The sequence below is a fragment of the Thalassophryne amazonica genome, chromosome 9, assembly GCF_902500255.1.
Source record: "Thalassophryne amazonica chromosome 9, fThaAma1.1, whole genome shotgun sequence".
Classification (NCBI taxonomy): domain Eukaryota; kingdom Metazoa; phylum Chordata; class Actinopteri; order Batrachoidiformes; family Batrachoididae; genus Thalassophryne; species Thalassophryne amazonica.
The window spans coordinates 94,100,722-94,119,450 of record NC_047111.1 but is presented as its reverse complement, the minus strand read 5'-3'; the positions used below and the strand labels follow the sequence as shown (position 1 = coordinate 94,119,450).

Below are 18,729 nucleotides of genomic sequence, written 5' to 3'. Positions count from 1 at the left end.
TCAGCCCCAACCAGTCCCAGCAGAAGACTGCCCCTCCCTGAGCCTGGTTCTGCTGGAGGTTTCTTCCTGTTAAAAGGGAGTTTTTCCTTCCCACTGTAGCCAAGTGCTTGCTCACAGGGGGTCGTTTTGACCGTTGGGGTTTTACATAATTATTGTATGGCCTTGCCTTACAATATAAAGCGCCTTGGGGCAACTTTTTGTTGTGATTTGGCGCTATATAAAAAAATTGATTGATTGATTGATTGATATAAACACTGAAAACAAAGTGGCTTTGAAGAGACCAGCGGCTGGCATCACTCTACTTTGATTGGCTGTGACCTGCGTCACTCAAAATCTAAACGGATCAGATTGAAACAGAATGTGACATTTTAATCTCTTAAAATACCTCTTAAAATACATCAAGGTTAGCCATCTTTGAACTTGTACAAGATCTGTTTCCCAAGAATGCTCCCTATGAATTTCAAGAATCTGCTCGTGTGGACATAGGCTGAGTACACACAGACAGACGGACAGATGGATGGATGAAAAGCCCTCGCAATACCTGATAACCAAATTTGATGGCCTGGGGTAAAAATGAACTGCTGTCTGAACAAGGAAAAATGATGTAACAATTTGCATAGAATTTTTTGTTATTTCAACCTAACTAGAGAAGTCTTGTGGCGTTAACTCAGTTGAAAGTTGAAATAACTTTAAAAAAAATCTGTGCAAATTATTACATTAATTTTTCTCATTGAGACAGTTCCTTTTTTAGAGTGCAATTTTACTTGAAAATGCCATATTATGTTAAGCTTTTTGTCCTTCATTCATAATTCCAATTCTGAAGTTGCATACCTCTGAAACAAACAAACAAACCCAATGAAAAAACTTCACGGGTGTGTTTGTGTGCTGTCATGAAAAACTGAAGGAATTGCTGAAAAGTAATAAACTGATTGTGATTTTACTCTACATTGCAAGCGACCACCTCAAACATTTTATCATCATTTTTTAAAGGTTAAAATTTGTCACAGTGTTTTGCTCATTTGTATTTACTTTTCAATGTTAGATATTTAGCAGCTTTTCATTGCACTTAATGTGTCTAAAACATTTTGACATTGTTGTCCATATACAGTGACATATTTCACATTAGGAAAAACACACAAAAAAAGATATTTTAAATGTTTTATGAATTATTCCTTTGAGATCAGAGTACTGCCTAATAGCTAGGTTCAGAGTCTTACTGTGACGCGTTCATCTCTGTCATCCAAGGTGACACCGTCTTTCCTCCAGGAGATGGTGGGTTCAGGGTGTCCACGGGGCGGCTGACACTCCAGCACTGCAGGCTCACCTACTGCAACCATAACATCCACTGGGTTCTGCCTGAAGTCATCGCGTAATACTGCGAAACACACAAAAGCAGCACAGTCATGAAAGTGTGATGATGTTTTGCAGTGATTAATAAGCATGAGGTTTTTTTTTATTAACTCCATTCCTCATACACAGAAAATAAGGATGACTTTGACAAGCTGCTAAGAAAGCCAGCTGCATTGACGGTACCAGACGGGAGGTAACATATGACTGCAGAGCAGCACAGAAAGGTGGAAACCAGGCTGAGGAAAGTCGCAGTATCTGGGGATAAGCACTGCCACCAGTGGGCCTCGGGGCCTGTATGGGACTTCTTTTAAATTTTAAACAGGTATTGTCGATTAAATTTGTCTTGCTGACAACTTTGATGCTTTGTCATCATTATTTAATTGTATTCGTGATGTAAAGCAGTGGCTGTCCCGAAACTTCCTTTACCTGAATGATGGTAAAACTGAGATCATGGTGTTTGAGCGCACTGGCATACCAAATGTGGTAACACCAAATTTTGGTGCTTTGGCTAACTATGTAAAACCAGCTGTCAAGAATTTGGGAGTGATATTTGACAGCTGTTTGAGGTTTGATCAACAGATAAATTCTGTTGTCAAAGCTAGTTTTTTCCAACTTCGCCTCTTGGCTAAAATAAAGCACTTTCTCAGTAGACGTGATCTTGAGACAGCCATTCATGCTTTCATCAGCTCCAGACTTGATTATTGTAATGCACTTTAATGCGGGCATTAATCAGTCGTCTCTTGTGCGTCTCCAGTTGGTGCAGAATGCTGCTGCTTGTCTTTTGACAAACACTTCTAGACGTGAGCATATTGCGCCCATCCTATACTCACTCCACTGGCTTCCAGTTCGTTTTAGAATTGATTTTAAAATTTTAATGTTTGTTTTTAAAGCTATTTATGGCCTTGCACCTCCCTACTTGTCTGAAATTTTAACTTTGCGCACCTACAGTAGGACGTTAAGGGCGTCTGGCCAGCTTTACTTAGATGTTCCAAGGTCAAGATATAAACGCTGGGGTGATCATGCTTTCGCGGTAGCTGGCCCCAGACTGTGGAATGAGCTACCTCTTGAGTTACGTACTATTCCTGACCTAGCACTTTTTAAATCTAAGTTAAAGACTTATTTATTTAAACTGGCTTTTAACACTTAGTGGGGAGGTGACATGTTCTGTTATTTTTATGTTCTTTTTTTTTATGTGTTGTTTTAAAATTTTATTTTATATGTGTTTTATTTTGTAAATTTGTGTTTTTAATGTTAAGCACTTTGGACACCAGTCGGTGCTGTAAAGCGCTTTATAAATAAATGTTGATTGATTGATTGATGTACAAATTGTACATAAGCCAATAGGATCTTAATTATTAATTAAACAACTGCAAATTATAAAGAACACAATGCTCTTACGGCCGAGGTTATTTTAGCATTGCGTTCTGTTTTCAGAAGTAGAGACAAAATATTCCTACATACATTCTACATGTAAAGACTAGGGCAATGTGTGCATGTGAACAACTGCTGTTTTGCATTTCCAGTTTTAAATTACAGTGGGCTCACAAGCTGAACAGGCCAGTGTTGCTGAGCCAGCGTGGAGTGAACAGAACAGCAGAACTCAGCAGAGCTGGACTGGGGTGAAAAGACAGGAAACATTGAGGAAAAGGCATAATCACTCCCAGATGGCAGCCCCCAGTTCACCGCTGGCTACATATTCGCACATTTCTGTGGATACAGGACAACAAATTAGGATGACCTTCTAATTGGACGTATATTGCGGCCTCCACAACTCTTTGAGCTGCAGTCTGTGCTGCGACTGGCTGACTGCAGCTGCGGTAATCGTAACCAGCTGTCTGCCAAAAATCACCAGCACCACCGTGTCACATAATAACACATTCCTCGTGGGACCCAAAAACACAGTTAATGTTATTTTACACATGAAGAGGGTAAATCATGTGCATCTGTATGTTGATTGATTTACCGATACAATCTTATGATTTATCTGCAATCATCGCACACATCTGTTTTTACTATCGTGTGAGGTCCGAACGCGTCTGGGAGATCTGAAAGCCCAGAAAAGTCCTTCACTTTGGTGCTTTGGTTAAAGATTTATTTCCGCTGATAAGGTAAAAGTGAGAGCAAGATGATAAATTAGCAAAGAGCAATAAGGGTTAAAAGCTGGACAGTGAAAATTGTTCTAATAAACATGTTTTTTTTCTGTGTCTATGAACAAGCAAAACAAGGATCAGTTTATCATGACTGTAGCACACAAATAATGTGGAACACATGTGGTAAAACTGAATGTTTCTATTTTCAGAGGGGAAACAGATCTGGTTATTAAGCTGTAATAACAAAAATAATGCATGTTTGAGTAAACACCACACAAGAATTCAGAAAAAATGAAGATTAAAAAGACAAACAGGATGTTGCAATGACTTTCCTAAAGGGAAAATTGATATTTCTACATCAGTGAAGGCAACATGAGATGAAAATGGGCAATCACGACCTGTTTCTCAATAATGCTACATCCTCTTTTTGGCTCCAAACAAGAGCAGTGCAAAACAGCAAATCCTGCCACATGTATGTTAAGTTGGCCTATGGTTTTATAGTACAGGTCATACTGAAGTCTGGAAATTATTTTTATAGCAACATACTGGTGCTTTAAAGATGGTGTATGGTGTTTTAGTATAGCAAAAGACCGCTGCTTAACAATTAGTATGTTGTACTTCTCCTAGCCTCCCGCAATACACCACCAAAAACTAGTTTCAATCAGATGAGGTATTCTTCACTTATTATGCAGAAGCAAAAAATAAATCTAGTGTCCATAATGGCCATATAAGCAGGGGTAGTGGCCAAGTGGTTAATGCGCTTGGTTTCAGTTCAGAAGGTTCCGGGTTCAAATCCCACCCCTGCCACATTTCTCCATGTAATGTGGAGTTGCGTCAGGAAGGGCATCCGGCGTAAAACTTGTGCCAATTCAACATGCAGATCCACCTTGGATTTGCTGTGGTGACCCCGAGTGCAAACAAGGGAGCAGCCGAAGGGACTTACAATGGCCATATAGAATAACAGACTATGGCCATTTTCAAAAGTAACGTTGCTCTAGCCAACCCCAATACACCACCAAGAAATGTTTTGAATCAGATGAATCGTTATTTAGTTATTGCGTGGAAATGGAAATCAAGATGCCGTGTGTCACAGAGATATTGGAGAACAGATGAACCCCATTTCCTAAAGGAACCGTTCTCTAGCCTCCCCCAATTCACCACCAAGGAATGGTTTTAGTCAAACGAGGTCTTCTGCACTTATTGTGCAGAAACAAAACTCAAGATCACATCTGTAGTGGCCATTTTCAAAAGGAAAATTCCTCTAGCCTCCCCCAAGTCATTACCAAGAAATGGTGTCAATCAGAGAATGCATATTCTTTAGGGTCCCTTCACACATAAGATGATTGAAGCCGACTAGCACATGAAGGAGGAATTGCATGCCATTCGTGAAAAATACAACCTGGTCTCACGGCAAGTCGTGCTTCAGCAGCACGAAATATACATTAATCTATTGGTTTGTGATATTGCGACAAAAAGCGCCTCATTTTCGTCAAGGCAGCACAAATTCATTCTCATTCATTCCGTGATGGCTGCACGAAATTAAAAGTGAAGAGGGTGAGGTCGGGGGTGGTTATGGTTAGGGTGGGGAAGGAGTAAGATTAGGTTATGGTTAAGGTTGGGGGTGGGAGTAGGGTTAGGAATAGTGCGTAAAAAAGCTCTGTCACAAAAATTTGACTCATTTCGTAACGGGAGCACAAAAAAAAAAACGTGAGACTGGGCTGGAAAAATCGGAGCTGCCTCCAACGTCTTGTACACCTGTTGTACAGGGGGCGTGGCTGCCAAGAGCAGCAGCTGTTGAGATCTCGGGTTCTGTTCTGGATGCGAGCACACGCTGTACACATTGACAGGCTGTCCCGGATGAAATGGACCGTCAGATCATAACATGCAGCTGGCGATCTGAGTGTCACGTCACCCATGTGAGCTCTGTTCCACATGACGTGGTGTCTGTCCTGTGGCACGCCGTCCACAGGACACGCGTGTCCGTAGGGACACGCACGCGGAGCCCGCTGGGCATGCCAGGCTAGCAGGCGTGGACATGATAGGAGTGCACTGCTTCGTCTATGTCATGTCATGACTGTACGTCTGTGACCATGGGTCATCTACAGAGGAACAGATGGTTCATACTTGTATTGCCCACTCGATAAGAGGGATTCAATGATATGGTGTATGGTTTTATTTTTTTTTTTTTTCTCCACAGCAGAGGCACGATGCGGTGCACCACATTCCAGCATTTTTTTTTCTTTCCTCCACAACAGCAGCAATTACGGTGCTTTTCTCTTTTTTTATACGTTTACCTCCTTGTTGATTTTATGCTAATCAAAGCTTTAGTAAATTGCAGGTTTGAATCCCGTGGGTGGCATGTATTTTTTTTCTACAGCAGCTGCGCGATGTCGCTCCACACGCTCCAGCTGCTCGCACTGTGTTTCCATTGCGACAGTCACTCACCAAAACTGTCGCTCACCGTGTGTCCCTCCCTATGTCACCTTGATGTTTTCGGAGTTCGCTCATTCGGGCAATTTCGCCATGATTCCTACTTATCCATGCTATGTGTGAAGGGGCCCTTAGTTGCTGTCCAGAAACTAAGATTTTACAGATGGACACCCAAATGAAAGGACAGATGGATGGGGTGAAAATATACTGCTCCCCCCCCCAAACTTTGTTGAGTGTGAGCATAAAAACTAAATGGCACATATTTGAGTAGGTTATATATCTGTTATGAATGTAATGATACACAAGGTCCACATTACAATAACTATCATGATACACCTATCACAATTTGATACGTAGCACGATACATAATTACATACCTGTTCAAAAACAAATATGTAGAAAATAATCTGTGGTGAATGTTTTAACTTTAAATAAATATTGTTCAGTATAAATTGTAATCATTGATGTTAACTATTTCCTGCTCATATTTTAGAAATCATTATGATTCTTCTGCAAGAGGTCACTATTTATTTGTGCAGTAGTTGATGGTATCACAATGCTCTTAAAAAAAAAACAAATGATACAGGCTTCACGATACGATTACTGCACTTCACAATGCATCATTATACCACTGATATCTGTGGTAGTAAATCTCATGTGAGGAAATACCAAAACTAACAAACTGTTCACCTTCTACATTGAAGAACCCCAACAGGTCTGTTAATACATGGAACTGAAAATACAGTGAATAAAAAAGAAACAGCAACATAAGTCCAATGATCTCCACTTGAAGACGTCAGATCAAGATTATTTTCCTTCATCCACATTTTAATACTGTTTGCTACCACTATATGAACTTTCATTAAACTCCACCAACTGGTTTAGGAGGAGGTGCCCCCCTTTGAAGTGAATATCATATGGTACATTAAATAAAGTAAATTAAACTAAACCATTCATCTCCCCTTAAACACAATGGACAAGAATAATTTGTCTTCATGCACGTCGTCTTATGAAGTGTTACTATTACATTAAAGTTTTATTGTTCTCTACCAACTGGTTTAGCAGGAGTTGTCCTGATGAAGTAAATATCATATGATCCATCAAATATACACAAAATTGCTTTTCTTTCCACTTAAACATGTCAAACCAGAATAATTGTCCCTCATGCACATCTTTATATGCTGTGATACGATGTCTTGTTTCTTCTGTGGTGTACAGTAGCTCTGAGGGACCACCCCCAATTTCGTGGTACCTCCGTACAACGACAATAAAGACTATTCTATTGTATTCTACTCTATACCATTATGTTCTATAAACCAATTTAGGAGTTATGCTTACAAAGTCAACATCATATGACAAATAAATAAATATATAAATACAAAAGTCTAAAAATATCCAGTTAAATACATTAAATCAATTATTTTCCTTCATGCACATCATCATGTGGTGTGCCACCATTTTGTAAAGTTGCATTAAAATCCACAAACTAGCTGCACTTACAAGTTTAATGGAATGGCAGGATAATTCCTGTGCTCCAATTGCTCAGAATCACCACAAATCCACATTGAGATTTGGCACAAGTTTTGCGCCGGATGCACTCAATGATGCAACTCCAGTACCACCCAGACAAACATGCATACTGCTCCTGGTGTTACAGAGTGGCCTCCCAGCCAAGTTCAAATCACGACCTACTATGCTTCACTTCTGCGATCTAATGGGATTAGATATGAGAAAACAAATTATTTAAAAAATGGTGAAAAACAATAAAACACCTTTTTTAACGGGGTAACTGCTTTGGATTCTCAAAACAATCGATACTAATGCTGTTTTCCTCATTTTTGTACTTTTTTCTTGGTTGTTTCCTCCTTCCTTCCATAAATCATCAAGTGCATGCTGCTTAACAGTTGACTTCCTAGGAGCAATGTTTGAATTTCCAAACAAGCTTCCATTGAAAGATGGAATGACTGATCTGCTTCCAGTGGCACATGAGCAATTATGCAGGAGATAATCACCGCAAATTAAACGTGCTTTCTTATTACCCCTGCACCAAATACCCCCCCCCCCCCCTGGCCTGTTGCATATGTGTTTTTGTGGGATATGCACATTGAATGAGTTAGAAAAAACGTGGTTGTGACACACACTTCTGCTAGAGATAATTATTGGTTTCAAAATAATTTGCAATGAAATGTTACAGGAAAAAAAATAAACCTCAAAAACATCAGAATTGTCTTTCTTCCAAAGATCATAACAAAATCAAAACACAGTCGTATCCATGTGTCATCATCGTGCAGACTTTAGAGCTTATAGATCAGCTGCCATGCACAAACCCACACAAGCCAAATGCTGGGCCAATACAGTACTTAGTATTATTGCTGAAGACATGTACTGTAGTAACTGTGAATTTATGTAGAATAGAATTTTGTTTGTTCATAAATGTGTTAAAAGTGCTATGAATGGCATGTTATTCATTAATATAGCAATCAACAATTATTTTCTATGTAAAAAATTTGTTTAATGGTGTACTGTGCAGAAAACTCCCTCTGTGCTCTGAGCTTTTCTGACCCTGTTTACATCCACAGATTGGCTGAAATGTGCACATTTCATACATGTGAAACTGGTGCCCCTACCCATGTTGATAAAGAGACAGCCATGCATGGTACTCGCCACATAGCAGATTAATTTGTTATTATTATTTATGTATTTATTTGTATTCATTTTTATTTATATATTGTGATGTAGAGGGCAGCTACTTTACAGAAATATGTCAGTTACAGACCAAAAATGCCTCTAACAAAGGGACAAGGTCTTACTAGAAACCAAATACATTTGGCTTTTCCTGCATAGAGAGCCATTAGATCTATTAAAAAGCTGCAATTGCTGCTCATTCTGCTCAGTGCAGAAGAGGGAGGGTTGGGGAGGAGTGGCTGAGGAGGGAAGCTGCATGTGTTTGTATCCTGAGATGTGGAGCAAGTTCAGCATTTGTCTATTTAAAATTGAATCTTGATTATGAGCCGAGGCCAAAATATGGCCATCAGGTACTGCAAAGACTTTGTGTCCGTCCATCCGTCCGTCTGCCTGTGCTCAGCATAACTCTAGTCCTTTTGCTGCCAGGGTCTTCAAATTCACAGGGAGCATTCTTGGGACACAGACCTTGGACAAGTTCAATGATGGCTAACCTTGACCTATTTTAAGGGGTCAAAGGCTCACATTCTGTCTTCACACTCTTTCATTCATTACATGCTCATGGGGCCAAGGGTATTTTAGCATTGTGTCATATTTTTTATATATCTTATGTCCTTTGATGTGGAAAAAAAAAAAAAAACAGGAGTCTGACATTGAGCTTCACAGAGTGGAAACATGTTTTACATGAGCAAGTTGGACATCCAATCATGGAGCTACAAGGTCACTGGGATGGACAAAAGGATGGACAAATGCCAGAAAGTACTGTAATACTATAGATGTAATATTTTCTTAGTATTTGTTGTGTGGAAGAGTTTAAAATATCTCTCCTTCTATCTTCTATCTATCTTCTATCCTCATGTCAGCTTCATAACATTCAAATAAATCGTTTACTGTGTCTACTTATCATTTACTGTCCTTCACTCTTGAATCTGTGTAGTTTAAGCTCCTGCACACTCATTTTGTGCACTACAGCAGAAGATATAAGTTTTCAGCAGTTGAAAGAGCTTCAGGGCACGTATAGACACTGGCATTTAAATATGTTGCCCACATCCATAGCAGCTGAAGCACCATAGCTCATCTCTTTAGCTGAGCTTTGCACCTCTTGCTGTCTTCTTTTCTTTCCCCGTCTGATCCCCCCAAATGAGAATCTCATAGCCCACTTCAAAGCGTCGGCCCCTGGCCTGACTACCCTGGATCTGACAGCAGCTGACTTCTTGTTAGTCCTCTGTAGCCCGAGCCAGAGGTTGAAAGGCCTACTGCAGACGAGCTCCAATAATCGTCTCTGCGGAGTCCCACTGAACCAAAAAGGAACACGATGTAACCTCACAAAGAGGGGCGGCACGGAGCGCACACAACAACCTTATCATCCTGCATCACTATTTGTGACACAAAATAAACCTGCCGATGCGTTTTTGGTTTACTTTTTTTTTTTTTAATAAAAACTTAACTGATTTATAGACACATATTCAAAAGCTTGGGTGAGCCAAAAAGTGGACAGCATTTGCTTTGGACAGAAAAGTTGGAGGAGGAAGAAGAAGAAGAAGAAGAAGTGTTTAAATTGCAAAACTGGGGATGAAACCTCAATAGATTTTCATAACAAATAGTTTGAAAGATATGTGGTCTGCAGTACATCCAAGTGAAATCAGATAATCTCAAATAACTTTTATATCTACACTTGTCACAGATTTCTCTGGAATTATTTTAACTTTATAGTTTATTCTCTTTGTTTTCCCTCCACCTCATATCATTAATGAAGTCTGTACAAAAAACAAACCAAGTTTCAAATAAATATTTTAACACCTGAAATATGTGCTTTTCTACCTAGTGTCTGTCTGTCTGTCTGTCTGTCTGTCTATCTATCTGTCTATCTATCTACAGGGACACCCAAAAAAAAAACAAAAAAACAGAACCAATAAAAATTATAATAAATCCGAAAAAGGTCCAGCAAATTACTGTCTTCCCAACATGTCTTGGTCAATCAAGGAAAATACATTTTGACTGAAGGCTTATTTCGCCACCAGATGATACAATTTGGAGCACAATTTGGAAGAAACACGACTTATGTAAAGCAACCAAGATAAATTAAGCTATCTATCTATCTGTCTCAAAGATATATATATATATGGTATATATATATATATATATATATATACCATATATATATATACCATCTCATCTCACGCACCAACTTCAGCATCCCTGCACCACCCTTTGGGGCCCTGATGTGTTAAGTCATCACAAAACATAAGACACCTCCCCAGATACTACTCAAGCTCATATTTGCCCAGTTGGTCTTACATGTCCTCGAAACTGTGTGATGCCAGGCTTTTTGCTTACATCATGAAAAGTAAATGCAGGTAATAAATTATGCCTCCATATTGAAGGACTTTACATCATTTGTAACAAGTACTAATGTGTAAGAAATTATTGATGCTTAAAATACTCATTTCATCTTAAACAAAAGCCATTTTCTTTTGTTATCCCACAGCACTCAGTCTTAATCTATAACTGCCCAACGGCGACCTAAAAATACAGTGTATTTTCCAACCCAAGCAGATATGAAATCCTTGACTTTTCTCACAATCCATCTCCTGACCTTTTCCTACCCACATCTGTGCTTGTACCCCCTCTTCCTCATCCTCTATTCCTCCACCACCGCCTGCTCTAAGTGCTCTCACAGAGCTGCAGTCTGAAGAGACAGAAAGGTGCAGGAGAAACAGCTGCCCCACAAAAAATCCAATATGTAGAGGCAAAGGTGGTAGGACATACCGACAAATACGGACAGACGTGTGAGGGCACACCTTTGAAAGCCAACACAGAAACCGATAAAATAAGAATGAGAGCTGACATCGAGTAAATCTATTAAAAATTGAAGGTGCTGCACAGAGAAATTAGACGCATGCACAAGCTCGGCTTCATAGTAACTATGCCACTCGAGATTTCTAGAACACACAGTAACATCCATATGTTAACACACGCGGCTTATAATGGAAATAAAAATATCTTTTTCTGTCCTCCCCAAGCTCACCAATTAAAATTTCAAATTTCAGCAACAAATCATTACTCCTTCAAATCCTGAGGCAAACTGCCTTCATTTGTTGATTTTTACTCAGAGGGCCATAAATCAGTTTTTAGTTTGGTCAATCAATCAATCAATCAACTTTTTTCTTATATAGCGCCAAATCACAACAAACAGTTGCCCCAAGGCGCTCCATATTGCAAGGCAAGGCCATACAATAATTATGAAAAACCCCAACGGTCAAAACGACCCCCTATGAGCAAGCACTTGGCAACAGTGGGAAGGAAAAACTCCCTTTTAACAGGAAGAAACCTCCAGCAGAACCAGGCTCAGGGAGGGGCAGTCTTCTGCTGAGACTGGTTGGGGCTGAGGGAGAGAACCAGGAAAAAGACATGCCGTGAAGGGGGGCAGAGATCGATCACTAATGATTAAATGCAGAGTGATGCATACGGAGCAAAAAGAGAAAGAAACAGTGCATCATGGGAACCCCCCCACAATCTACGTCTAAAGCAGCATAACCAAGGGATGGTCCAGGGTCACCCGATCCAGCCCTAACTATAAGCCTTAGCGAAAAGGAAAGTTTTAAGCCTAATCTTAAAAGTAGAGAGGGTATCTGTCTCCCTGATCTGAATTGGGAGCTGGTTCCACAGGAGAGGAGCCTGAAAGCTGAAGGCTCTGCCTCCCATTCTACTCTTACAAACCCTAGGAACTACAAGTAAGCCCGCAGTCTGAGAACGAAGCGCTCTAATGTGGTAATATGGTACTACGAGGTCCCTAAGATAAGATGGGACCTGATTATTATTTGGTATGCCAATTAACTGAGCATAGACACTCATTTACCAAAATTAAGCTCCTGGTTATTTTATTTGTTCAGCCCAGTTTTAGTCAAACATTACCTCTCAGACATTCCTATACAGCAGGGGTAGGCAACCTGTTCCAGAAAGAGCCATGAGGGTGCAGGTTTTCTTTGCAGCCACTGACTCCACCAGGTGATTTTACTGATTAATATCACTTTGAGCAGATGGAATCAGTTAATCAGTGAAATCACCTGGTGGACTCAGTGGCTGCAAAGAAAACCTGCACCCTCATGGCTCTTTCTGGAACAGGTTGCCTACCCCTGCTATACAGGATCTGACCTGTTTTTTTAAGAGTTTGGCTATAACAGCCATCTTTGTACAAAGGCATAGTCCTGATTTCATAAGTAGCATGACACTTGTCTTTACACCAACCTCTCCTGCTGTTATTGTTTGCATAATTAGGTTGTGTGTTTGCTTGCATCTGTTTGCTGGTTGATAATCAAGCATAATTATCCAAAAACTAAATCATTTTTACAAACACAGAAAATGCTGGGGTTGCCAGCAACAGAGGTATGTTATTAAATTATAAGGATGGGTTTGGGGGTCTAATGTCTTCAATGTAGGGACAGCCTTTTTTTTAAGAATCTTTTTCGAGGTGAGCCAAGTCTGTGTATTTCTAAGCAGCGGTGACATGCTGTTGGGCGGGGCTGGATACTGATTTGTCAAACTAGCACATGCAAAGGCGACAATACCAAGTGATATTTGTGATAGTAAAATTAAGTGGAAACTAGAGCAACCTGAGATTTTTGACATTCACCAATCTGGATCCAGATCACCTCCAAAATTCAGTGGAGTCTTCTGTGCCCTAATATCTATCTGTGGCGCAAATTGGGTGAGAATCCATGAAGTAGTTTTGCTTTTTACGTAATCCTTCAAAGCCTATATAAAGTGAAATCTTAATCCAGATCCATATCTGCCTCACCTCCAAAATTTAATGCAGTTTTCCATGGCCTAATGTCTATCTGTAGTGAAATTTCATCAAATTCCATGCAGTAGTTTTGACGTAATCCTGCTAAAAGTCAGACAGACAGACAGACAAATGAATAAACGCTGATGATTGTATTACGTCCTTGGTGGATGTAACAAGCAGAAGAAACAGTGTGGAGAAAACTGACAGATGGACAGTGAGGAGTCACTGATGACGGACAAGGTACAAGTGATGGACAAGATCCAGTCAAGTTTCAAATCCTTAAAGCCGCGGTCACACGGGACACGATGATAGCTGAACGAAGGAAAAAAGTCACAAAGTCACAAATTGTCAAGAATAATCCTGCACTTTTCCCATCACTGAAAAGCCTGCGAATCAAGAGTGCAAAAAGATGCATAACAAAACCGAAACTGATTAAAGAAAAATGAAGCGAACACCGACCTTGACACATTCAACATTCATGATGACGTGACGAATGAGGCAGAATGGTGCACAAAGGAGAATTCGAATGGCACTTGTAAAAAATCAGAGCCACTCTCGAATGCCTCGTACAGCAGTCGGCACAACCATTCAGCCACAGCACATACACTCCACATTTGCGTCGCGCTTGTGCTGGAAACCCAATTGAACGGCGTCAAGATGAGGTCGTACTGCCATCTAGCATGGTCGCAAGATTCATACAGCATTTTGTACACAGGTTGGACCATTCGGGCCACAGTTGAGGGGCTGCACGAAATGATCGGCCGGCCACAAGGAACCCTAGCCGAATGTTGTGAATGAGCTAGGCCATTCGATCCATGGTTGGCCAGAATCAAGATCGAACCTCCAACAGCAGTCGTGGTGCATTTAGAAAATGCGGGCCCATTTGCATGGCCAGCATAAATGTAGTGCCCAGGACACCACTGTCGAGGTATGGTCGAAGTGGCGAAAGCTTAAAGGGGGGGTCAGTGTGTCATGTCATCCCCCCAGGCAACACAAATGGTGTGAGTGTGTTAAGCCCCTCCCAGCATGACAATTGGCATGTGACTGTGTTGTGCCCCCACCCACAGCAACATGAATGGCGTGTGAGTGCGTCATGTCCCCCTAACCACAATCCAACATTGTTGAGGAGCAGCCGAGGTGGCGAAAGCTCAGACGATGGCCAGAGTGCAGTGCGATCGCTGTCCAGTGCAGCGTGCACATCTTGATGGCTGTCATCTCCATGATAGAACAGCTGACAGCTGTGGAACACCCATCATGGCATATTCAGCATGTCCCACTGGAGGTGGAATCACCGGGCAGCAGTGTGCCCATGCCACCACAACAGAGATAAAAATAAAAACCCAGCTGGTCTAGGTGCATGTCACAGGACTGGGCGGTGCTAATACCAACCACACAGCAGACTGTGCTGTACATCCCGCTGACAGCTCCCACAGTCAGCTCACAAAAATCAAGGTGAAGCACGAGCCTGGGCTACAGGTCTCTGGAACAGCAAGTCATCTGTACTTAACATGTTTCTTGAGTTCTCCCGTGAACTCCGCCTTCTTTTTGATCACCCGATGAAAGCTCACTCCACTGCTCAGCATCTCCTCTCCCTCCGTCAAGAGCATTGAAGTGCTGCGGAGTTTTCAATCGATTTCTGCATTCTCGCTGCTGAGGTGGGTTGGAATTTGGCAGCGCTCCAAAGCATTTTCATCAGGGGTCTCAACAGTGCACTCAAAGACGAACTAGTGGTTCGTGACATACCCGAAGATAGCCGTTTGTGAGAGACGCAGAGAAAAAAGTAGAGGGACAGACCAGTCGCCCCCACTCAGACTTCTCCCCGTACATATCCGGGTTCATCTGTCCTGAGTTCATCTGAAATTCCCCTCTCCAACTCCCTTGCTCCCCTGCCGTCGAGTCCTATGAAGCTCGGCAGAGCTAAATTAGCCCCAGCGCCTCTACCTCTTTTTAGGCGTTAGTGGTTATTTTATTTATTTTTTTTTTTAGGGGGTCCTGCTGAGTTGGGACATTGGCTGGTGGCTGCTGCTGTGCTTTTCTTAGGGGGGCCTGTCCTCCGTTCCTCAAAATTATCCATTCCCCTAAATAGGACATTTTTTCCAAAAGCCTCAGTATCCTCTGAGAGTTCCTATCTGCTAGACTTCTCTTTTCCTGGCTTGTCGGGTGGTCACTGTTTTTTATTTGTTGTTGTTGTTTTTGGCCGGTATGGTTCCCATTCATTTTTTTCAGGACAGTTCGATCTCCATCCCACAGGTGACTGTGGGCCTCATCCCCCCACTATCGTGGGTGCGCTTTCCTGGGAGGTGGAGGATTTTGAAAATTTTGGATGGATTCCCCACAGGTGACCTTGGTCCTCATTTTTCCATGGTCATGGGGTTGCTTCCCTGGATAGGGGAGAGTGTTTTTCTGGTAGCGTTGGGTTGTTGTTCTGGACCTGAACTTTTTTTTTTTCACTTGGCTGACCCAACCTCGAAACAGTTCCTGTTCCCCTGTGGGCCCTGCAGAGTTTCTCGGCCTCTGTGTTCTTCACCATGGTCTCTGGGTGGTTCAATCCTGCTCCATTTAGTCGCAAGGATGTGCTCTTTGCAGGGGGTGGGGGATACTGTCACGGTCTGCCTTTGTCTGCCTCTCTCCTTCCCTTTTTTTAACCTTGTATGTAGTTTGTTAGTTCTCCCCCCAGATGGCATGCTGCAGAGCATAGGAACACCTGTAACTCATTATCTCCTCGCACCTGAAGCTTATGAGCGGCTCATCAGGAGCGGGCTACTTAAACCCCAGCTTTAAGCTCAGTCTTTGCCGGATTCTTTCCTTTCATGAGGCCAGTTCAATCTGGACCCCTAACCGTAACAGTCCCATATGAATCCCATATATCCCATATAAAGCCCATGTGACGCAGCATCCCACGGCCAGCTCGCCATCTGACCGGACAGCCACATCACGTGATGTGATCGCTGTTGATCACTGCCCAGGCGCATCCAAGAGAGGCGATCAGATGATGCCAGCGCACACGGGAGCACCGAAGCCATCACATCACGGATCAGGCACAACCCACCAAGGCGAACAGATAATGTCAGTGCACGCGGGACCACCGAGGCTGTCAAATGATCACATGCATGTTCACCAAGGTGATCATCATGTCGCACCTGACCGTTGTGTCATCGCAACTCCAAGCTGGATAACACATATCATGCTATGAAAAGCATCACCTCTCAACACACCACCATGATGCACATGTGACGGCAAGCTCTCATGACTTGGTGAATAATAAAATCTGGATAGATTTGGAACTTACAAGAAATAGACACAATTATGCATCAGTTTGTATCAGCACAGTTATCAAGATAAGAAATTTTGATTTCATACTTCACCACATTTTTGGGAAATTCTGTGCTGGACTTTTAACCAGTTTTTTGTTGTTGTTGTTGTTTGTTTGTTTGTTTGCTGTTCTATGGTGCAATAGTATTGTACCTTTAATAACAACATGCCTATCAGCACACAAATGAGTGCACATGCACTTGCAATTTAAATGCATGTGGGCACTGGACGTGAAAACCACAACTGTGGGTTGCACATTACCAATAACACTTGCACTGCACTGCACTTTCGACCTGGTGCAGAGTGCACAGCCTTGCACCAGGTCGAAGGTACGTAAGGCCCTACATCTAACAATGTGAAAAGTGTCAATCTGACAGAGAAATATTTGAGGATTTCTGGACGTAGACACAATCACTTCATTGTCACTGTACTCAGATGGGCTTTTTTTTTTTTGCATATTTTTTGTATGTAGTTATGTGAGAAGGACATTGACTGTGTCGCTTCATCACTTCTTGGATGTTCTGACACTTTAATCTTGTTGATGTACGTGCAGAAAAGATGACGAGTGAGGGGCAGACATTAAAACCAACTAAAAGGATTTTGTTGCTTCCAATTTAATCTCCACCGCTCATCCCATCCGCCTGCATGAAGCAAGACAGAAAAAAGAGAAAAGGCAGAACGGAGAAAACGAAAGGTCTGATGCAGAGAGACAGACGGACAGGAAAAAGCTTAGGAGAATTAGTAAAGTGGCAGGAGAGCCGGGTGAAAAAGAGGTTGAACAGCTCTGATGGGGTGAAGAAAAGCTGTCAATCACACAAAAGTGCAAAAGGTTGACATTTAGTATCCTCAGCATCCATGCATTTGTCCCACTTTTCAGGAGACACAATAAAAAAGTAGTTAAAAAAACATCTGATTGGCAATAGGAGGTGATACTTCACAAACTGTAGTAGATCAGTATAGACACATCTAAAACACATTCTGTAGTTTCATCACACAGTAGAAACTGATTTCTCCAGAGTGCGTACAGGCAAAAATACTGACTTACTGGAGGAATAAATAAGATATGTTCATGCAATACACAACCTGTCGTCATTTCCACTGCAGCAGGCAATATAAAGTAGGAATGCTCTGCCCTTGAAGCTGCCATTCAGATAAATAATACATAATGCTGGACACACCTGCTGAGTATGTGATTTCTAAAGTTGACACAAATAAAAGAATCTGTACTGGTAACACGCAGCAAATACTGAACCATAATGCTTTGGAAACTTATCAGAATGGATAATGACGATCCAGTCTATGAAACAAGGTTAAGAAAGAAACCAGCTGGGATTTGAGAGGGGGCGAACAAACTACTCTAGCTATCTATCAATCAAATCAAATTTTCCCTCCTATCAGCTTCCCATCAGCAATTCCCTTCCTTTCAAATCTCTATAGATTGAAAACAATATTACAGTGTGTTGTTATATTCATATTCTATCCTTCAATTTTATTTCAGTGCTGTCGCTGTCTGGGGGTGTGATGGCTCAGCAGTTAGAGCACTGGCATTCTGCAGAAGGTTGCCGCCTCTGGGACTGGTATCCAATGCCCCCGTGCTGCTCACCCAGCAAGAAAAGGGGTACAGGGCTAATAGTTGGGGAAGATACAAGGTGGTGATGAAAGGACTTAGCCATGTTAACTCATCATGCTATGGCCACGCGTATGTCCAAGTCTAATGAGCACAACTCTGGAGCTCTCTCTTATTGAGATTAGAATACACGACCCACCCTTTACTGCATATGTAGACCAGATGGTGCTGTGGAATAGGAGTTAACTATCAATATAGAGTTCAATTCCTGGTGTGTGCTTCAGGCTATCTGTCTGTGTTCTTAGAGAAAACTCTTCAACTGCATATGCCAATTTTATACTTCATAGCACCTGCTAAACTCAACTCTACCAGCCTTTTTTGGTTTTCTATTGACCAAACTCTATTCCTTGTACCTGGTCCTGTGTTTTTGGTATCACCTCTATTGCATTTCCAAGCTAGTTGAGACAATACAAGAATCATGATCACTATGTCATAAATGTGCAAGAAGGAAG

At 41.6% G+C, this 18,729-nt stretch overlaps 1 protein-coding gene across 4 annotated transcripts in view; it reads right to left on the bottom strand.

Moving 5' to 3' along the window:
* Positions 1–18,729, bottom strand: part of LOC117517671 (roundabout homolog 1-like) — a 375,114-nt gene that overhangs the window by 74,251 nt on the left and 282,134 nt on the right. For all 4 annotated transcript variants that reach the window (XM_034178786.1, XM_034178787.1, XM_034178788.1 and 1 more), the window contains exon 3: positions 1,218–1,375. In XM_034178786.1, coding sequence (XP_034034677.1) covers positions 1,218–1,375 — 158 coding nt within the window. The remainder of the gene's footprint in view (positions 1–1,217; positions 1,376–18,729) is intronic.